The 22,812-nt window shown below is 33.0% G+C and overlaps 2 protein-coding genes across 5 annotated transcripts; both read left to right on the top strand.

The window, feature by feature from the left end:
* Positions 1 to 3,396: 3,396 nt before the first annotated feature.
* LOC117930291 (protein SEMI-ROLLED LEAF 2) lies at positions 3,397 to 12,593 on the top strand. Of its 4 annotated transcripts, XM_034850862.1 has the most exons (21): positions 3,398 to 3,645; positions 3,903 to 3,994; positions 4,195 to 4,332; positions 5,031 to 5,105; positions 5,255 to 5,370; positions 5,697 to 5,811; positions 6,381 to 6,509; positions 6,657 to 6,704; positions 7,297 to 7,499; positions 7,610 to 7,806; positions 8,409 to 8,692; positions 9,159 to 9,308; positions 9,493 to 9,900; positions 10,013 to 10,162; positions 10,444 to 10,522; positions 10,611 to 10,735; positions 10,827 to 11,018; positions 11,128 to 11,268; positions 11,489 to 11,626; positions 11,972 to 12,178; positions 12,260 to 12,593. In XM_034850862.1, exons 3-21 carry the CDS (start codon positions 4,198 to 4,200, stop codon positions 12,374 to 12,376), a joined length of 3,009 nt encoding a protein of 1,002 aa, XP_034706753.1. In that variant the 5' UTR covers positions 3,398 to 3,645; positions 3,903 to 3,994; positions 4,195 to 4,197; the 3' UTR covers positions 12,377 to 12,593. The 4 variants fall into 4 exon arrangements, with proteins under 4 accessions (XP_034706754.1, XP_034706753.1, XP_034706752.1 ...); XM_034850861.1 differs by lacking the exon at positions 3,903 to 3,994; XM_034850863.1 differs by lacking the exons at positions 3,903 to 3,994; positions 6,657 to 6,704 and having other exon boundaries at positions 3,397 to 3,645.
* Positions 12,594 to 14,465: 1,872 nt separating this feature from the next.
* Positions 14,466 to 18,486, top strand: LOC117931433 (cytochrome c oxidase subunit 5C). The gene is made up of 2 exons (XM_034852430.1): positions 14,466 to 14,488; positions 18,024 to 18,486. Exon 2 carries the CDS (start codon positions 18,051 to 18,053, stop codon positions 18,240 to 18,242), a length of 192 nt encoding a protein of 63 aa, XP_034708321.1. The 5' UTR covers positions 14,466 to 14,488; positions 18,024 to 18,050; the 3' UTR covers positions 18,243 to 18,486.
* Positions 18,487 to 22,812: the final 4,326 nt, after the last annotated feature.

Raw genomic sequence — 22,812 nt, 5'->3', positions numbered from 1 at the left:
ATTTTCGAGGAAGAATCAAACTGGGGGTCCATAGAATTGAAGCCATGACCTGCCCCTTCATCATTGATAGTTATGGATGGCATCATGGCAGTTGGGTGTTTCTCCTTTCCCTCGAGCGTGAACATTTTCTGGGTGTTGACAAAGGACACCATCAATGGTACTTGATAGCTCCATTTTTTTTTCTTTTCCTTTTTTCTTTATCTTCTAATTAAGTAATTATTGAGATCCATAAGGGACTTTCTATAATTTGTAGTTTTTTTAGACATTACAGCTAGTGCTTAATGACCAAATATAACTTTTAATCCAATGCCTGCAATATTTATTTTATAATTTTTTTTGAAATTAATAAAAATCTTTTTAGTCCGCTAGAATTGCTTAGTTGATTAGGACCCAAAAGGTGTAGTTTTCATAAGAAGTATATAGTCTCAAGTTCCCTAATTTCCTTATTAGTATCCTGAATGCATCCTTACCTTTAATAAAATAATAATCCACTTTTATCATATTTTTTTCAGCGTGTTATATGGCAATTGGTAATAAAATATCGATTCTATATCACATATATATAGGTGATAAAAATTGGATCATATAAATAGCTTATAAAAGTGGTAATAAATTTTTTGATATTGGTAGCATTGTCCTTATTAGAAACAATTTATTCAAAAAATAAATTGAATTGTACAACAAAAATAATTATGACCCTATTTGAATTGACTTTTGAAGAAAAAAAAAACTCTTCTCTAAGTTTAATAAGAAAAGTTTTGGTTTAATTGCCTTCTCCCATATTAAAATATTCATTTTGACTTTTTTTTTACAAATTATTATTTTAAATTATCATTTGGTCCATGTTTTGCATTTTTTTTTAGTTTGTGATAGAAAATGTGATTTTAGCGTAAGAAACATGTTTTAAATCATTTGAAAAAATATATATTTTTAAGTATAATTTCAAAATAAGTCTAAAAGAGCCGTTGGATAATGTGTTTACTCGGAGTATTTTTAATGAAAATATTTAATAATGATTTTATAAAGCATTTTTAGTTTAAAAATTAAAAAAAATTAGATGCTCGGTAAAATTTAAGAAACATTTTTTAAAATCTAAAAAATCACTTGCAATATTGAAAAACCACTTATAATGTTTTTTGAAAAATATTTGATAAATAATTTTTTCAAAAACACTTCTAAAAAAAATACTTCTAAAAAACATTATTAAATGTATTTTGTATTTTTCTATAAAGCATTATAACTGATTTTTCAAAATTTTAAAAGTGTTTCATAAATTTTGTCAAACTTCTATTTTTTTTTAAAAAAAAACACGTTTTACACTAAAAAATGTTTTTTAAAAGCATTATCAAATGATCTCTAAAACTTATATTATATTAAGAGTTTCTACACTTACTTGGTTGATTTTGTTCAATAAATTTATGACTTAAAAAAAAAAATCCCTAATATAACAATCAGAGCAATATTACTTCTAGTAAAAACTCCATTATGATTTATATAAGATAATGTATTTAATAAAACTTTAACAATAATAATATTATCCTTTAAATTTGTGACTTTCGAAGCTCCCAATTGAAGTAAAACACAAGTCATCCTAACGAAACCCTACCCCTACTTCTACTTATTTTACTATTAAAAGAAAAGGTTAGAAATCTTTCCAATAAGACCCTCTATTGCACTATTAAAGAAAAACAAAACAAAATCCTTTTTTAGGCCATGTAGTAAGGTACTAATCTTATCGAGCACCATTGATGTTGTAATAAAAGAAGGCAACCATCTTAGTAATCATGGTTTATTCATTGAGAAACTTCATTGTTGGTCTAACCAACAACTTGGTTGCTCACCATTCCCAATATCAAATCAATAAATAATTGGATTATTATGATTTAGCTTCACTTACAAGTTGATTATTTGCATGAGAATGATTAAGGTGAAGTCAATCAACAAATCAATTTAAGTTCAAAGACTTGCTTGGCGTGCAAGTTGATGTTTGATATTATTATCATTATTATTGTTTATTATTGTAATAATTATCCGCAAAATTGGATTGAGAGTTTAGCATGAGTTATAATAAAGATTCGTATTAAAAATCGATTGTAATTTTATAATTTGATAAAAAAAATTTATATAAAGCCTTATTTCAATATTTATCGATTGTAATTTGTGTTTCTTCATTAAATTTTATGAAACATAATTTTACAACCAGTACCCAGATGAAGAAAATAAACTAATATTTTACCATGAATAAAAAATTTTAATAGTTAAAAAAAATCATACAAAAAAACTCTTATCATTGCCAAAAAGAAGTTAACCACCTAATGAAAGCTATTAGTCAAACTAGAAATGCATAGAGCCCTAAATTTCAACATCAAGGCCAATCCTTTTGCCTACTTTTTTGTAAACAAACTCAATGAGATGCTATGCAAAACCACAAGGCATTGGGGTTGTTGGGCACTAAATTCAAACTTGACCCACTTGATTTCTCTAGGCATTTTTTTATTTTTTATTTTTTATTTTTTTGTGGGGGATTGCCATGGGCCATTTTATGGGACAACACCCATGAAAATTGAATTTCATGTCTACTTTATTAATGTATGGAAAGTGGAATCCATCTCAATTGGAATGACATTATTTGACGTAATAAATGTTTGTGATACACGTGAAGAAAGTGATGAATCACATAATCATTCATAAATTAGGAGTCATTATTTTTGTATCTAATTTGACAAATCACAATTTTTGGTATTATAGTGAATGTGTCGGTATCTTGTAAATGAATAAACAAGGCATGGAAAATATGACGGAAAACAAAAAAAATATAAGCTAATGCATGATTATAGTAATGAAATTTTCACACCAACCAAACAGAACATTACAGTTTCTATCTTATACATTTATAAGCTAATGCATTAAATGACCCCTGCATTGGAATAGATTTTTAAGAAACCAAATATCTTTTTTTTTTCTTGAAAAAAATTATAAATATTATTTCGAATTGAATGTCTAAATTTAATAAATAGTCATTTATTGTTCTAAGAAGGTTAATGCGATGTTTCTATTTTTTGTTGTAAAGAAATCCTTAATAATTAAAACTATTTTGGCAAAGTAGATCCGTAGATTTTTCATAATCATATAGAAAATTTGTATCATATGATACTGAATTTGCAAGAAATTAATATGGAAGATGAATCATTTCCACCTAAGAACTATGCAAATCCCATAATTTCGTTTCTGTTCATTGGATTCAAAGTCATGGAAAAGGGTTTCAAATCAAATTCCTCTCCCCCTCCCCCCAACACCCCCCCAAATCTAGAAAATAATTATATTCTCTTTCTCCAAACACCAAAAAAGTTTGAAAGTTTTCTATAATTTATTTATTTCTTCCAAGTCCTGACACAAAGCTGGCCACTTTTTCCAGGAAAGACTGGCTACAATCACGTGACACAGTTCCTCATCCTTCTCTCTCATGTCTCCTTTAATTTGTCTCAAACCACGCGCTATTTTCTGCCTTCTTTATTGTTTCTTTCTTTGATTTTCTCTCATTTTCCACTCGCTCTTCAAACTTGCTGTTCAAAGTTTACACCTCGGTAACAGGGTGGAGACCCTTTGGGAGTGTTTGCTCCCTCAGATCTGCCTCCTCAGGGCAAGGTATGGTTGATTCCTGTTTGTTCCCTTTAATGGGTGTTCTGGGTTGGTAATTTTTTGAGTGTACGTGTCATTCTAGTTTCGGGTGCTTGTGGGTCTTTTTCTCTTTTGAACTGTTGGTGTAATTTCTCAGCTGTGTAATGTTCGTGCTGGGTGTTTCTCTTTTGTTTGTTTCTAGCACTGGGGGGGGGGGTTGGGGGCGGGCGTTGTTTTCTTCTGGGTTGGTGATCTCCCACTCTATATTTCATTTTGGGTTCTAGGTATTTGCAGAAAAGAGGTTATTTTTAGATGCAGTTTCTGGGTGCCTATGTAGTACTTGTCTGTTCTGTCTGGAATTTAATTGAGGAAAAAGGTTAGGCCTTTTAAGTTTTGTTTTTGTTTCTTCTATGTTGGTCATTTTTCTCTTTATACACTTCCTTTTGGTTTCTGGGTATTTTTGGTGCATTTCTGGTTATAGTGTAATCCATTTGTGGGCTTTCTTGCTTTGGACATTTTGGTGTAAGATTATAGTGTTGCTTCAATGTCCTTTTCCTTTGCTTTGACCATTTTCAGGAAATGGGTTTCATTTCTAGAAGGATCTTTCCAGCATGTGGAAGCATGTGTGTGTGCTGCCCTGCATTGAGGTCAAGGTCTAGACAACCGGTCAAGCGATACAAGAAACTGCTTGCAGAGATCTTCCCCAAATCCATTGTGAGCATTTACAGTTAATCAATTAATATCTAGTATTTGATCATGTACTGTCAGATGTTTATTTCTCTATTTGAGTTTCAGGCAAGAATGTCTCTGTGAGTAAAACCTATTTGTTTATCAAAAAAATATAAATGGTGAGTGACAGAGGGCACACTAGATCATACGATAGAAGAAGCCGGTCTCTCTAACTTGTTATGCCATGATGTGGTCCTTTAACAGGGGAAAAAAATCCCCTGGCATGGCTATTGTAGCATAGATTCTAAAAAAAAATATCCCTTGGCATGGCCATCTGTAGCATAGGTTCAATGATCACTAGCTATTAAGATTTTAAACATTAAATGCATTTTAATCAACTTTTTATTTATGCTTGGTTAAAGAGGGAACAAGTTCAAAACTAATGTTTAGTACCCATTAAACCTAGAGCATGGAGCTATGCTCTTTTTAAAGAAACTTTTAGACTTTAGTTTATGGAGTATGATCCCTTTTGGAATCTTGCACTGCACAACTTAATTTGGGCAAAGCTGAATGAGTGGTGTGAGGTTTCACGAGTAACCAATTATTACCGAGTGCTATATGACAGTAAGCGTCTTGTTTCCTTGTGGTGCAGCTTCTTATTCTGTATGATTGTGGCCTTACTGGTTTAATCAGTGTTTCTCCTGTTCTTAGCAGTACCTAGAATAATGAATTTTAAATTGCAGGATGGCCCCCCAAATGAACGGAAAATTGTGAAGTTATGTGAATATGCTGCTAAGAATCCTTTCCGAATCCCAAAGGTAGTGCCTGCCTTATGAGCTCCTTCTTATGTCTGTTTAACAATTAAAATTGGGTTTAGATCAGAACATGAATCCTAAATATTGGGTTTAAACCTGGAAAATAGTGTATGCACAGCTGAGTTTCTGTTGGGACAATCTCTTTTCCATAGATAGCAAAATATCTTGAAGAAAGGTGCTACAAAGAACTGCGATGCGAGCACATCAAGTTCATTGCTATCGTTACGGAGGCTTATAATAAGTTGCTTTGCATGTGCAAGGACCAAATGTAAGAGCTACTTTTGTTGTGTATCCTTTTTTAAAATTTTATTTCTTCATTCTAGTGTTTTAGTCAATGAATTTTGGTTAAGCAATAAATCCCTTAATCTACCAATGAGACTAACCCTGTCCTTCCTGCGACATGCAATGGAACTCAAATTACCATCCATGATCTTGTTTTTGGTAGAAAATTCTGTGCTTTCACAAAAAAATTTCCCCTTTAAGTTGAGCATTTGATTACCACTAAATCCTTTGTCTCAATGTAAAGAACTGCAGGATCATAATTCACATTTAATGCATTAATGAATTATGTATTTATTTTCCTGTGTTTTGTAGGGCATATTTTGCTGTCAGTCTGTTGAATGTGGTCAGTGAACTCTTGGATAAGCCTAAGAAAGATGCTATGAGGATCCTCGGATGCCAGACCTTAACTAGGTTCATTTATTGCCAGGTGAATTGTGATTCTCCAATACATAATGCTTGGATTATGATGCAAAGTGCGCAAACAGATGGCTTTTCAGGAAAAGCCTTAGTAGCTTGATTGCAGGGTTAGACCATTTAGAGATGCAAAATCTCATTTGGTTTGTACAATGCTGTCTTTGCTATAAAGGGCAGCTTATCCTTCCTGTACCCTTTCTTTTTTATAATTCAATGAAATGTTTCTTACAAAAGAATATTGTTTTTCCCAAACATGATAGATGCTCAAGGGTTTTGATTTCCATGCTTATAGGGGGATGTTACTTGTATTCCGTTAATGTGTTTGTGAGATCCCATATTCGCTAAGAGAGAAGCCTCTGACCCTTTAATATGTAGTGGGTTACTCTTAGCTGTGTAGATACATTTTAATGTTGTGCAGGCCTTGGGCCCAAAGCAGAATATCTGCATGGGAGGGAGCGGGTCATTTTAGTGTTTCAGTGTTACTTTGCATATGTTGCTCTTTAACTGTAAACTTCATTACTTTCATGAAGAACTGGCATAAATTCTGTTATTGACTATTGTTCTGAACTGATTTATGAACAGGCAGACAGCACTTATACACATAACATTGAAAATTTTGTTCGTAAAGTATGTATGCTGGCTCGTGAGGCTGGGGACGAACAACAAACAAGTACCTTGAAAGCATCAAGCCTGCAGTGCCTTTCAGCCATGGTAGTTTGCTTAACTTCTATAGATTTCTCAATGTATATAGTCAATATATTCAATTTTATAGAATAGTTAGTGCTACTGCATCTTTGGCAGTCTTTTTTATTTCTAGAAATGCATCCTGGTTTATTTGAAAGATTTCTGCCTTTGCAGGTGTGGTTCATGGCAGAGTTTTCACTCATTTTCTCTGATTTTGATGAAGTTAGTCCTTTTACCCTTTTATAATTACTGTCAGTTTCTTACTGATCTGTTAAACCTGTTGGGAAATTATGGTGGTTCAAATATGGAGTCTATGTCATATTCTAACTCATGTCGGATTAGACCAGGGAAACATTACCATAATCATTTGAAAGAAGTCGAAATGGAATCATATATTGAAATTCTGGGTGGCCTTATTCTAAACAGTTGTCTGTTTAACTGGCATCAAGAAATGTTATCAAGGGAACTAAAAGATTTGCCCTATTTGGCAAGATATTTGCACTGTGAAAAAATTCAGTAAGAATGATCCATTCACCAGCCAATGATGCGAACCATGGGGGAGTTTGTATACCTTTAATGTGGTGTTTATTCTTCTCTAATCCTTTTAGTGGTGATATAAGTTCTAATCACTGAAGAGTGCTTGAATTGCAGTCAAACCAGTCAGGCTCTCTTCAAACTCGTTTAGTGTTTTTGATGTTTATGTTTCAATGTCTATTTATTATTGTTGGTTTTTCATTAACTGTTCTTTGTCCTACTTTTGATCATGAACCATATGCAATTACATATTTGATTTAACTATGAATCCAAACTGCAGATTGTGCATGTTACTTTAGATAACTACGAGCGAGATACACATAATGGAGAAGATGATGAAAGAGGTGAGCCACATCATAACTGGGTGGATGAAGTAGTTAGATGTGAAGGGAGAGGTGGTGCCGGTGTTGGCAGTGAAATTAGCCCTAGCTGCCCGGTGATCAGGCCACAAACTGAAAAGAAAGATCCTTCTCTTTTGACAAGGTAGTAGCTAACTCAAAAACCCAAATAAAAAGAATGGTGTTTTGTTTATCATATTTCAGACTCTGTAACTTGCCACCATGATGAACATATTGGTTAATTCCTCACTGCAGAGAAGAGATTGAGACACCAAAAGTATGGGCCCAAATTTGCATCCAAAGAATGGTTGAATTGGCTAAAGAGAGTACAACAATGCGTCGGGTATTGGATCCAATGTTTGTCTACTTCGACACTGGGAGGCACTGGGTTCCTCGGCAGGGCTTGGCCTTGGTGGTTCTCTCTGATATGTCCTACTTTGTGGAGAGTATGGGTAAATATAATCTCTCTTTCCACCTCCTCTCAGGCAGTTTATACCTAATATCTTTTACCAGTAAAAAATTTTTACTGATTTAGTTGTGTCATTTATTATTTGTCCGATAGCTGAACATTTTATTTGTTTAACTAGGATATGTCAAAGTATTTTTCAGCATATACATTGGTATTTCAATTTGAGCACTTTTGTTTGACGCAAAAATGCAAGAGGTAATGACATGCCCGTTGAGAATAATCCAATGTTTGAATGTAGATTTATAGAAAAACGCATGCATATCCACATGGAAGGAAGGAGTGTCAGTAAAATAGAATGGATAAAATGAATCTAAATTTGATTCAATGGATTTAATATTTTGTGATACATATAATTTATATGTTTTAAAACTTGTTGTATGTCTTTTTTCTCCCTGCATCTAGATGCATTTGGGTCAAATGTCTTCAACCTGATGCTTTATAGCTTCTATGATCAATTCACATACTGCAAACAGGCTTTGAGCCACATCTCTTCTGGTTACAATTTCCAAATGTAGTTGCCAAATTCTAAAAGACTAGAAGGCTAGTAAATCTAGATACTTCTGCTAATGCAGCTTCTGTTTCCAGGGGACCAGAAAATGATTTTAGCTGCTGTGATACGCCATCTAGACCACAAAAATGTTGCACACGATCCCCAAACCAAATCTTATGTTATCCAAGTTGCCACTGCTTTGGTTCATCAAGTCAGATCAGGAGCCATACTGGCAGAAATTGGCTTTGTCAGTGATCTGTGCAGGCACTTGAGAAAAAGTCTCCAGGCCACTGTTGAATCAGCAGGACAGCAAGAATCGGACTTGAATATCTCTCTCCAAAACTCAATTGAAGATTGCCTGCTAGAAATTGCCAGGGGGGTAAGTTAGAGTCTGTTTAGCATTGTTTTTAAAAAGCACTTCTAGACTAAAAGGTGTTTTTGAAGAAATCAGACATTTAACAAAAATTAAAAAACACTTTTAAAAGGTTGAAAAATCACTTATAATACTTTTTGGAAAAATGTTTGATAGGTGATTCTTCTAAAAACACTTCCAAGAGAGACACTTTCAAACACTAGAAAAATTTCATCCTTCAAGTATTAAAATACTAAAAACACTTCCTAAAATCATTGCCAAACGCACTCTTAAAGCCCGTTTGGTAGTGATTTTAGGAAGTGTTTCTAGTATTTTTTATTTTTGAAATTTTTTATCTTTTAGGTATTAGAAATGCCAAAAATACTTTCTAGAATTACTGCCAAACGCACTCTTAGTTACTTTTGTGTTACTTGAAATTTTTTCTTTTAATGGGGCTTGTAATCTATATTATTTTTGTGCTGGTTGATATTAGATTGGCGATGCACGACCACTATTTGATATGATGGCAATAACTTTGGAAAGTTTGCCATCTGGTGGGGTAGTTGCCCGGGCAACTATTGGATCTCTGTTGACCCTGGCTTATATGATTTCACTAGCATCAGTCTCTTCATGCTCACAGCAGGTAAGAGGAGTTTGGTATTCTTATGATATCTTTTAAATCAAGTTTTTGGATTGTTCTGCCATTCTCTTATGTTCTGGGTCTCTCTGCAAATTTGTTGTTGTAATGTCACTAGATATTACTAGCATGTGCTCCTTTTAATCCCAGCCCAATAACCTTTTTGTTTCTCAAAAACATTTTAATGCAGGTGTTTCCAGAATCACTTCTTGTCCAACTTTTGAAAGTAATGTTGCATCCAGATGTTGAGGCACGTCTTGGAGCACACCAAATATTTTCTGTTCTTCTCATACCAAGTTCTAACCATCCTAGACAAACGGTTGCTTCTTTGCGATCTGGTTATCTTTATGAACAAAGAAGATGGCATTCCAATACTGCATCTGCATTTGCTTCAATTACTGCTCGACTTGAGAAGCTCCGTAAAGAGAAGGATGGCACTAAAATAGAACATGGGAATAATGTTCAAGATGATCTTAAGGAAAAAGAAATTGCTGAAGAAGACTGGAAACATGGGCGGGCCCGCAAGAATTCCCCTAATTTTTACAACTTAAGTTCTATTATTGACCGGACAGCTGGATCAACCAGCTTGACTGAGTCCGTAAGTACTTTTTGTTTTTTCCTTGAGGAGTTGTGTGCATGTTCATGTATTTGTGTAATTATGATCAGTTTCACTACATTAAACAGTAAGCATAATTCATTGATTGGCACAGGAACCATATATTCTGAAGGTTAGTGAGGACCAAATAGCTCAGCTCCTGTCTGCCTTCTGGATTCAAGCCAATCTTCCAGATAATTTGCCTTCAAATATTGAAGCTATAGCTCATTCTTTCAGCTTAACGCTTATTTCTTCACGCTTGAAGGTAACATATTTTTTCTCCTCCCTCCATCTCTCTTTCCTTTTAAAGTTCTCGATGATAGATTTCTACCTTAAAATGCAATGTAGGATCCAGTGGAGCAGTTTGATTCTCACAGGGTGTTAACTATTTTTCTGTATCACTTGTGTTTAAAATCCTTGCAGTCTTTTTTTTCTTTATTAATTTTTTCTTTTCTAAAATTTTCTGTGGATGGATACATGTAGATGTATATATTGCTGTGCTGTTGTCATTACTCATGAAATCTCTCAAACTCTGTAATGTTGCAGAACCCCAATGACAACCTTGTGGTCCGCTTTTTCCAGCTTCCCCTATCTCTGAGGAATATATCCTTGGACCCGAACAATGGTAAGGGCTATTGAATTTCTTGAACAGCCTTCCATAATTTGGAGAATGTTGAGGATGTACAATTCAAACTTTTCTGCTTCTTTGGCAGGGACGCTGTCTCCGGCATGCCAGAGATCAATCCTTGTGCTGTCAACTGGGATGTTGATGTTTGTGGCAAAGATTTATCAGATTCCCGACCTTAATGATTTGATGAAGACCTTAGTTCCATATGATGTGAGTTTTACTCTGTGTGCTGCCAACCAAAATGCCTGATTTTCTATTGACATTCATTTTTTTTTTCTGATGAATGTATTCTTAACATCAGGTTGATCCTTTTGTGGCCATTAACGATGACCTTCAAGTATGTGTAAAGCCTCAAGCAAATGTGAGAGATTATGGATCTGTCACTGATAATCAAGTTGCAATGTCATTACTTTTGGAGTTACGAAACAAAATCTATGAGTCCGACAAGGTCATAATGGACATCTTAATTCAGAGTCTATCTAGCATTACTGAGGTAAGCCATTTCATTGTGGGTGAGTGGGTGTGTGGGTGGGGTGACACCTACATAACTACCTAATACATGATAGTTTTGGATCTAAATTCATCTTTTTCTGCTTGTTAAGTTGGATGCAGATGAACTGGCTAAGCAACTGTCTGAAACATTCACTCCTGATGATGCATTATTGTTTGGTCCACAATCAATATTCGGCCTAGAACACATTCAAACGGTTTCACTTCCCAAGGAATCACTTTCTTTTGATGGGGTATGCTCTCTTGTGATCATTATCTATTGTTTTTTGAAATTGCATTAATTTGGAGATAATTTCTCATAAAGCTCAATTTTTGGGTGTGCTCTTTCACAAACCAGCCACCAGCCACCAGCCACCAGCCACCTTTCCAATTAGGATTCAATCTATACGAAGGAAGAGTCATGATAATAATTGAAATAAGATTTTATGATTATGATTGTCACCTTTGTTGCAGGATTTTCCACCAAATTCATTAGTTGAGGAAGACCTGATTAGCGAATCATCTGTTGTAGACCTCTCCCGCTTCATTCCCAAAATGCCTGCATCCCCTTCTCTGTCGCACGTGATTAGCATTGGGCAGCTGCTCGAATCGGTAATCCCTCTCTCTCTTATAAAAAACATGCACATTTGTATATGAATTTAGTGAATCCCCCTAGTCACCTTTTCACTTTTATTTGAAAGCTTTCTTTACTATGGACCTGAGGGGATCTGGAGTTTAAGATTATAAGCTCTGATGGCTGACTTGATCACAAAGGTTTTCCCAAACAAAGGGCACAACAAAAATGTGTGCTTGTGCAGTGTTTCTTTCCCGACTATCTACTTACATGCAAGCATCCATTGATATGGGGTTTGGAGAATAAAAACCCCCATCCAAAATGACATTTGAGATTGAGTGATGCAAATTCTTCCTAATGTTTACAAACGGATTTGTTCTCAGGCGCTTGAGGTAGCTGGTCAAGTGGCTGGAACATCTGTCTCGACTTCACCCCTCCCATACAGCGCCATGGCTAGCCAGTGTGAAGCTCTTGGCAGTGGCACCAGGAGGAAGCTCTCCAGTTGGTTGACCCATGAAAATGGTTACACCATCGGACCTGACAAACCGTTTCCAACATTCCCTGCAGACGGGTGCTCAGCAATCACAAACGTGAGAACTTAAATTCATTTCAGGGTCAGGATTCAGACCCATAATGTGTATCATGCTCTAACATAGCTCTGGTTTATGCAGATCACAAGTGATGGCAGGTCTGTTCCCGGTAGCAAGTTATCGTTGGATCCATGGCTGGCAATGAAGCTGCCTCCTGCGAGCCCATTTGACAATTTCCTCCGAGCAGCTGGCTGTTAAAGAAAAGGAGGAGAAGCTATGCCATCTCTCCCCTGTTGTGTCTAACTCTGTAAAGTGATGGGTACTGATTAGAGTTCTTACTTAGCTCAATGTATGATTTTACACTCAGAACTAAGATGTTTTCAGTAGTCTGTTGTATCATTCTATGCATTATTCTCCTCGTACTTTGATCTAGTCTGAGTGTTTGGTTATGAATCTCTCACTCTCTTCTGTTGTGTGGGTTTTTCTCCTCTTTTCTTCTGACTCAGAAAAGCCTGGAAAATTTTTCTGGGTTTCTTGATTGTTCTTTGGCATGGCACCTAGCATTTGGGTATCTGCTTCCTCATTGTATTGCAGATTACAAGTCCTTGCAACTTTGCAGCAAAACTTAGTTTCATGGGAGGATGAGAGTTGAAAATGTTGAGGGGAAAAGATTTTACAAATTCTATTGAAGATAGATTTACATAAATTCTCAAATTCTAGGAAAATGCCAAGAAATTGAATGGGCTTCTTGTCCTATGGTGGTTAAACTATGAGCCATTGATGTGTGTATTATAAGGGTTTGTTTGAGAGTGATTTTAAAGTAGGTTAAAAATGGTATTAATGTTTGAAAAAGTTATTCTTATAAAAGTTAGGCAATTAGGCATGTTAAACAAGATTTAATGGGTTGCATTTACTAACTAGTTTAATAATTTAAAATTTAAATAGTGGTTCAATAAATATAAAAAATTTATGGACAAAATCGGTTTAAAATGACTATTATTTATTTTATGCATAAAACCATATTTTCTCAATTTTTTTTAATGATAAATAAACTCAAAATCAAATAAAACTCAATGTGTTAAATCCATTAATTAGTCTAATAATAGGTTGAAGCTCAAATAATGATCTAATTAATACTATAAATTTAGGGAGAATTATGTTTTGGGGGTAGATGGGCCCCCAAATTAACAAAAGGTCCATGTAACTCTTCAAATTGAGCCTAATGAAAGTATGAAAATTGAGTTGAAGGATATCATCCTTCAGTATTTCCAAAAATGCCCTTTGTTGATTTTGAGAAAAAAATTAATATTTTTGAAAAATACTTTTATTTAATTTAATATTTTTTATTTAATTTAATATTTTTTAAAAATACTTTTATGTAATTTAATATTTTTTAAAATACTTTTATTTAATTTAATATTTTTCAAAAATAAATTTATTGAAAAAAATTTATTTAACTTAATTTTATAAAATATTTTATATGTGTTCTTAAAGGGTATATTTGTCTGTTACTATTTCATATCCTTCAACTCAATTTAAAGAGTTATATGGACCTTTTGTTAATTTGGGGACCCATCTACCCCCAAAAGATAATTCTCCCATAAATTTATAAACAAAAATGGATTTAGATCGATTCTATAAATCTCTTTAGAATGATATTTTTTCATTTTTTTACTAGACAAATAAAATTCAAATTAAACAAGACCTAATGCATTAGATTTGTTAACAGTTTAGTCATTTTTAAAAATGATTTGAAACTCAAATAATAAACCCAGTAACATAAAAAATTTATGGATAAAAATTAGTTTATAATAATTATTATTCTTTTTTACACATAATTATATTTTTTTTTTGTAAATTTTATCTCTAGAGAATGGAATGTGGGCCCAAATATGTGTTAGTAAGCCCGAGCCCAACATCCATATTTTTATAAAATTTTAGAAAATTATTTTTTATTTTTAATTTAAAAACAGTTTTTAAAAACAACCATAGAAAACATGGCGAAACGGACCATAAGCCTCCTAAGAACAAAATAAGTTTTTTTAGTTAGTAAAAGTGGCACGAAAATGGAATATGGGCCCAAATATGCGTTAGTAGGCTTGAGCCCAAACACCCGTATTTTTATAAAATTTTAGTGTCGGACCAAGCAGCACTCTAAGCCTCTTAATAGCAAAATAAGGGCTTTTTTAGTATGCAAAAGTGGCACGAAAATGGAACATGGGCCAAAATATGTGTTATAGCCCTGGGCAAATCCAGCCCATAATGCGGCCCAAATGCAAATGCCAGCCCAATCGCAACGGAACTCAAACAGGCTACAAAAGCTAACCTAGTGGTTGACATCTCTCAGTTCGAGTCATTCGCCATTGCCAGGTTCTCTCTTTTTCTGTCTCTGTATATATTTATTTTTAATTTTTATTTATTTATTTACTTGTAGATCTGATAGATCTAGCTTGATGATCTGCTATTTCTAGTTATCGAGATATTTTTCTTGTGGTTGATATTATGAATATTGCTGGTTTTTTTTTTTTAATTTATTTTTTAGTAAAAATTTTGGATTATTTCTGATGAATCTGTTGTTATTCCCGTTAATTCCCTATTTCCAATTAAGGTATGTTGATTGGAAGTCATTGTTGTATGTCTGAATGAGAAAAATTACAAAAAAAAAAATAATAATAATAAGAGCCGTCCAAAATAGCCATCGAAAGTCTGAATTTATTTATTTTTCCTGGTCGGGGTTGGTTGCATATTGAGGGATTTACAGTAAATTCCCTAGTATAGGCAAGATGGAATTGAATTTGCGGTGGTTCGAATGATTTGGTTGAATTTTGGGGGGAAAACCCTCCAAAATAGTCATTCAAGTTCAATTTTTTTCCCTTATTGGGTTGGGGGCGCGGTTTGTATATTGAGGGACTTACAATAAATTCCCTATAATGCTATAGCAAGACGGAATTGAATTTGTGGGTTTGAATAATTTGATTGAATTTTGGGAATTTGAGTTTGATAATACCCTTTACATTTTATGGATTCTATGTAGAAATTCTTGAATACTGCACTAGAATTGGTGGGTTGGGAATTTACAATGCATTTTACAGATTCTATGTTTATTGTAAACTATAGCAAGATGGAATATTTGTGGGTTGGAGGAATTTGCTTGAATTTTGTGAATTTAAATTTGATGATACACCTTATATTTTAGGGTTATTCGATTAAAAGGAAGATTGAAAAATGCAAATTTGTAAGAATGTCCTCCATCTTTTAAAAACATGAAATATAGTCTCTTTTGAAAAAAACTACCCTTCAATTTTTTTTTTAATCCCTATTTCATACATCAAACACTTTTTGGATGAAGAGTTTAAAGGTAAAAATGTCAAAACAAGGTTATATATGTATATATATGCAATTTTCAATATATTGAAGTTGTTTTTCCAAATACGGGTATTTTTTCATCCCTTATAATCAAATATTTTTATATTTTATGGATTCCCCATGAAAAGATTCTCGAACACTGCAATAGAATGTGTATTTTGGGGAAAAAATGTGATTGGATTGGTGAGAAAATGGTTTTTGGAGCAATACTTAGGTTTGAATGTGTAGAGAGGAACATCCTAGCCCCAATAAATGGCAGAAGTTGATTCAATAGTTTAGGGTATCTAAAATACAGTTTGGGTAACTGTTTCTGCATAATGGGGTGCGAAGAGGTTTCTTGATGGTGGCGCTTCTGTAAGTGCTGCAGTGTGTATGGCATTTTTCTTGTGTATCAAGAATACAGCTTGAGTTTGTTGGCATTAATATTGCCAGAGTCCTGTGAGGATGATAATGTAATTTCCCTTGCATTTATATATCATTTCTGGGATGATATCTAACCTGCCTTGTCCAGAAATATGGCTCTAATGTTTTTGTTTATAGAACCACTCCTAAAAATGATTTAGAAGCCTGTTGGTGCTAAAATGCTTATTTGTTATGACTTGGATGGACTGAAAATTATTTTCAAACAAAGTTTTCTTTCTGAGGCATGCTTCAAGGTGTGCACTGAGGTGTTAGAAAAATTGCAAGACTCCCAAAAGGTGTATGCCTTTGGGGTTGAAGCTCATCTCAGACATGCTTTTGGTGTGCCTTTTGCACACTGTTGCATGAGGCGTAAGCTGAAGATTCTCCTTGCTGAGGTGGCTCGGAAATCTTTAACCCCAAAGATCCCACAGAAGGTGAAATCAAAGAGACATTAAAAAAAACCTTAACCCTTGGTCTTGCTGTCACTGCAATACCTCACTATTGCCAGTGTTGCTGTCACCACCACCATCTCTGGCCATTCTTAACAATGTCAACGGCTTCTCACCTTCGTTCTAGTGTCGGTAACTTCTCTCCCTCTCCCTCTTGTCTATTGCCAGTGTTGCTGTCACCACCACCATCTCTGGCCACTCTCAACAATGTCAACAGCTTCTCACCTTTGTTCTAGTGTCGGTAACTTCTCGCCCTCTCCCTCTTGTTGTGCTCCATCATGCCTGCTAAGTCTTCTCTCATCCCTTCTCTCCCTTCCTCTCTCCCGTAACTTTCTTTCCCCTCTCCTTTATTTTAACTTTTATCTCGTCTCCCACCCTCTTTTTTTTTTTTTCTATTTTTACTTTTTTCCTTTTATTTTTATTGTCTATTTTCCTTCCTAAATAGATTCTCACCCTACCGTTTTTCTTAATATTTATTTTTCTTTTTTACAAGACAAGGTTTCTTAGCCTATTTTTTCCTTTTTATGTGGCAAAATTTCCAAAGTAAATAAAATTTATTAATTTGATCTTTCACTAGATATTTGTGTTGATCTTAATAAAATTTATTACATATCAATATTTAATTTTGAAATTTTTCCTTAACAAAGGAACCTAAAGAATTTCAATTCCATTATCCCATTTTAGTTATTATTTTTCCAAATAGAAAAAAAAATTATGTAATTAAATATTTGTTCTTTAATGTACTAAAAAAATTATGTAATTTATTTAATATCATTTTAGTGAAAGTTTATTTAATTCATTATTTTTGTATATGTCAAATTATTTTTAAATATTTATTAATTAGCCAAAAGGCTTATGCCTGCCTCACAAGCACAAAACATCTTGTCTTATATGCCTTTGCCCTTAAAAACTTTCTTTGCAAAATTAGAACTTCAAATTTTTGGGATCCATTCTGTACTTTGGTTGTGTTTTCACTTGTGTTCTTGAGCCTTGGAGAAATGCTTTCCAATTTGATTGGGTTCGTGTTCTCTAATAAACACGGTAGCTTTAAATGAAATAGCCCCATTTCTTCTCTTGATTCCGCATACTCTTTCATTCATATGTTTATTAACCTGAAATTGCTGTAGATGGGTGGTTTGCCTTTCAATTCCTTGATGTTTTCTTCCCTCTTTTTATCAAGTATTTGATGGATGCAGGCTTCAAAATATAACATGGTATCTTTGTAGTGCGAGTGTCAAGCTCAGTGGACAAGTTGTATGTTTAGAACTGTGCACTAGATTACAATTAATTGCATAAAGAAAATTGGATAACCATTAGAAAGGTGGTAAGATGAACTCAAGTTTTGGGGAATTTGAGAACTACTCAAGACCAAATTGGTTTGAATCAAAAACAAAAAGCTCTCATTTATTCTTCGGCATTTTAAGCCGATCCACTTTAAACATGTTGTCAAGTTCTCATGATTTAAACCATCCTGATATGCACTCATCGAGAAGTGCCACTACAACATACTTGGGCTTGGCATTTCGGTTTTACAGTTTTTGGAGAAAATGGGATTATAGTCATAGTTAATATAGATAGCAATGACCTTCATAAAGGCAGGGTTTTGGTGGAATAGAAGTGCCGTTTTAGGTATTCTTGAACTAATTTTCTTGTCATACTTGTTCATAACATTCCCTTTCTATGTGCAGGAATTGGTTTATAACTAGATAAGCAAAATGGCTGCTCATAAGATTGCACATGCCACCTTGAAAGGTCCAAGTGTTGTGAAGGAGATCTGTATCGGGGCCACACTTGGCTTGCTTGCTGGTGGCTTGTGGAAGATGCATCACTGGAATGAGCAGAAAAAGCTCAGGACATTTTATGATATGCTGGAGAAAGATCAGATTAGTGTTGTTGTGGATGAGTAGCTCCTCCGTATCCGTTTTGATTCTGTCAATGCCTTCTCCTTTAGCAATTTGGTCAGCTTGGGTTCCTCAAGATCTATTCTAAGATGCAAATGAGCATACTTGGTTAATCACTGGCTATTGAGAAATAAGTTTTTTCTGATTCTGAAACTTGTAAGACCGAGGCCGTTATATTGCATGTAAACCCTTTTTCTGTTGTGTTTTCCCGTCATGATTAATTGAAATGCTACAGAAGATTTCCATGCTAGTGGTATAGCTTAGCTAATTCCAGATTAGGGTTCCCCGGTCTTTCTATAAAGCGTCATATGCTTGAACAAGTTTCAAAACTAATCCTAAACAAGGCTGCAACCCCAAATTAGTTTTCAGCTCATCCTATTACCGTCCTCCATTAGACGTAATCTGTATGCCTGTGAGCAATTACAGGCCAGAAGAGTGTTGTTGCAGATGAGTAGCTTATTTTTTCACATGATCAGCTGAAATGCCAGCAAAAACATAAATCCGGATTAGATTTGCCTTGTCTTGCTGTAGGGAATCATAGGATTAGACCGAGTTTGATGCTAACCCTAAACATAGCTGCAACCCCAAATAAGCTTTCTGTGAATCCCATCACCATCCTCCATCTCATGTCATAGAAACTACTAAAGCAGATGGATCTAGTCTGTTAGTTCTGATAAGCAATTACAGGTGCCTGAAGAAATATATCTTGGGATGGATTTTGATGAAGTTGGAAGTATGGGCTTTGAAAATTTTGACTAAGCTTGTCCCATGTTTGGAATAGCTAGGCCCAGAAGTTTAGCAGCAACCAAGAGAATCCAAGGTACTCAATCCACTACAAGTGCTAAAATCTGCCCACCAAACATGCCATCTTCAACCTCTCCTGCCCTGTATCTAAAATTTTGGGGTCTGGGTCAGCTCAGGAAATGTTGTTAGGGTTTGTATTAGGGAAATGATGCTGGTGTTAGGGTTTTTGAATTGGGGAATATGGGGTTGCTATTAGGAGGGCTGTGAATGGCTTGATCGATTACTGATTCATTTTCTAGCTCTAAAACCTCATCGAACTAGTTGGGTTCGGTTCGGTTCGGTTCATGAGTACTAACCAATTAAGCCAGTCAGACTATTCGGTTTGGTTAGAAAGCCAACTATTTTTTGTTAATTTGGTATAAAATCCAAAGTGTCTAAAATAGGGTATGCAAACCAAAAAGACATTCGATCAATTTGGTTCAGTTTTGATTAGATTCAGATTTTTCAGTAACACCTCTGGTTATTAGGGTTTACTGTTTGGTGGAAGAGACAAATAGGACTTGTAAGAGAAAAGAGGACGCAAGGGTGAGGGGGTGGTGGGCTATGCACCTTATCAAAAATCCAGGTTTGGTGGGACTATAACACTTTCCAAAACATTTGGATAAGTCCTCGAAGGCGCAAAGGGCCCCCCATATGTACAATTCAACTCAATACCCCCACCCACTTGCCTTTTTCCATTATCATTCACACAAAACCCTAAACTCTCTTCTAGTGTTTTCTAGTGTTTTCAACTTTCCTTTTGGGTCTTGTTTGGTTATTCAAAAATAGCAAGAAAAGGAAGATTTTGTTATGAATAATGATTTTCTTATTTTTAGTGTCCATGAAGAAAATCCAATATGTTTTTAAATTATTTAATTTTTATGTAACGGAAAAAGTATATAAAATCTATTTTTATTTTTCTTTATTTTAAAGAAATGAATACATAAATGTCTCCTTTTTTTTTTCTTTTTTTTTTCTTTTTTTTTCTTTTTAATACCAGGCCTAAAATTAAATTCCAAAAATGAAATGAAAGAAATTTAAAAAAATTGTGAAAATGAAATAATCATTAAGCTATTAGATTTTTTTTTTTCTTTTGGGGGGGTTATTAAGATAATAATAAATTGAATTTTTCGAAATACCCATTTAGGATTTGTTTGATTTTTGAAAAATTTAAAGGAAATAAAAAAAATTAAAAAAAAAAGAAAAATTAAAAAAAAAAAATCTTTTATTTAATTTTGCATGAAATATTTGAGGGAAAGAGATCAAACTTATTAAGAATGCACTTTTTTCCTTCTTTTTTTTTTTTTTTTACCTTTTTCATAATATGAAAATATATAAAAAAAAATTATTTTTCTAGATATTTTTTCTTTTTCTAATACTTTTTAAGGGGTTTCTTATTATTAAAACTTGATTTGGTTTTTGTTTGATTTTTTAAATTTTAATTGAAAATTCTAGGAGAAGATAGAGAAAAAAAATTAAAGAAAAGAAAAAGTAAAATAAAAATAAAAATAGATTTAAAATTAATAAATTACTTTTATACATTTTCAAATCCGTTTAACTATATATATATATCAAATAATTTAAAAATATATAAATTTTTTTTTATATATTCTATAATAAATTAAATATGAAAAAATATATATATTTTTAATTTTTACTTTTTATTTTTTATTTTCTTACTATTTTCTTGGAATCCAATGTGTGGGAAGCTAAAAATTCTTTTTTAAATTAAAAGGAGGTTGACCTTAAAGGAAATAACAAGGTTGTTTCCCCATAGACAACTTATCCAAGAAGTACCATGAAACTTTATCAATAAAAAACTGTTTGTTTGAAATTATGACCATAACTTTAATTTCTACTTTTGGCTAAAGTAAAGGGCCAAAGGTTACCCTAAAGAAAATATCTAGAAAAATTTATCATATGATAATGGAGAAAAGAATGAGTTGCTAATCATAGAATGAGAGTAGGAAGATGCAATAATTAAGGTAGGGTTGCAGGATTTTTAATGAAATCCTTTTTGCAATTCCATTTTCTTTTAGGAGAAAATCAATAATATGACACTTTTTTGGTAGAAGTTCTATTTTCATATTCAGGGAAGCTTTTGTAACACCAATACTACTCTTTAAAAATAATAATTTTTTGGTTTCCACTTTAGATTTCAACTAAAACAAAACACAAAAATTAAAGTTAGTAACTATTTTAAAAAACAATTCTGGATAATAGTTTTTGAAAATTGTTCTCTGTGAAACAAAAGTTTATTGAGAACCTAAAACATTTTTCATATATTTTTAATATGTTTTAAAAATAAATTTTATATTCGATGTTTTATTTTTAATAATTTTACATGCTTATATAATTATTTATTTAAATAACCCTTAGAAAAAAAAATGAAAATAACAAAAAGCAATTCAAAGTTGTTTTCTGAAAACACTATTTTTCTGTTTTTAACAACAAAAAATAGTTTCTATTTGTCAAATATTTAAAAAAAAAATAATAATTTTTAAGGATATAAGACAACTCTATGCTTTTTATACAAGATTTTTTACATTTTTATTTAAAAGTTTCTATTTTTAAAAACATAGAATAAGAAGTATATCCAAATGAAGCCCCAAAAATTTTGTTTTGAATTATTCACGAAGATATTTTATATCTAATGAAAATTTCATACCACAAAATATTATCTTTTGAAAGCTATTACTTTGGATTAAACTTAAACTTTTAGCCAAAATATCAAATAGCAAAAATGTTATCTTAAACAAACCCTAGATCCCGTGTGATAACCCTGTTTGATAATTGTTCTTGAAATCGGTTTTCTGATTTTGAAATATATTTGATGAATATTTCATAGAAAACATTTGTTTTTAGAATTATTTCTTAAAATAGGTTGTTTTTTTTTACAATGATTTTGAGATGCTTTGAGCTATTTGTTCAAGAGTTTTTAGAGCAATAATTGAAAAATATAAAATATTTTAGAAACGTTTGAATTATATATAAATGTATAATTTATTTATAGATAATAATAATCTAAGAACATTATTTTTTATATTTAAGATTTCAAACAAAAGTTTGTTTTAAAAAAATAATTAATATTTATTTTTCAAAATTATTCTCAAAAAATGTTTTGAAAACATTGGCTACACAGACCCAATGAGTAAAAGTCGCTTTATAAAATTATTCTCAAAACTATTTTTTGATAACATGGTCATGCATATCTTAAATTACTCTCTAAATCCTTCAATTCCTTAAATAAAATTTAACTTATAGACAAAATGATAGGAAAAATGTCTAGATACAACTGGCCACATGGGAAGTGGTTGGTATTCTTTGTTAGGTACCAAACCTTATACACATCCTCCAATTCCCATTCAACAACACAAAGCTAAAGAGTTTTCCTTCTTATATGCTACCACCACCACTATTTCCCCACATTGCAATGACTAGTCAGTTGTGTTGTGTGTTTTTTTATAATTAGAAAAAAAAAAAAAAAAACCCTAATGGAGTGTTGCCTTTTCTTCCATGATTGGTGGTCAATGTTGGTGTCTTATTGAGGAATTGTCTCAATTCCCCAACCCTCATTCATCCACCTTCATGTCTCCCACACTTTAGAGAAATGATTTATGATTGCCAACTCTTATATGGCCAAAACTAGTTTGTTTGTTTGTGTAATGGGTTGGATGCATGTCTCTTAGGGTTTATAGAGTAAAAAAAACCTAGTGAATAGAGCCCCAGGAAAGGAATCACTATTCCCTACTAGTAAAGTTGCTTTTGTCATTGAAAAACATGGAGGATCTTT

Source organism: Vitis riparia, chromosome 14 (assembly GCF_004353265.1).
Source record: "Vitis riparia cultivar Riparia Gloire de Montpellier isolate 1030 chromosome 14, EGFV_Vit.rip_1.0, whole genome shotgun sequence".
Classification (NCBI taxonomy): Eukaryota; Viridiplantae; Streptophyta; class Magnoliopsida; order Vitales; family Vitaceae; genus Vitis; species Vitis riparia.
The sequence above is the reverse complement of the archived record's forward strand: the minus strand, read 5'-3'. Positions and strand labels throughout refer to the sequence as shown.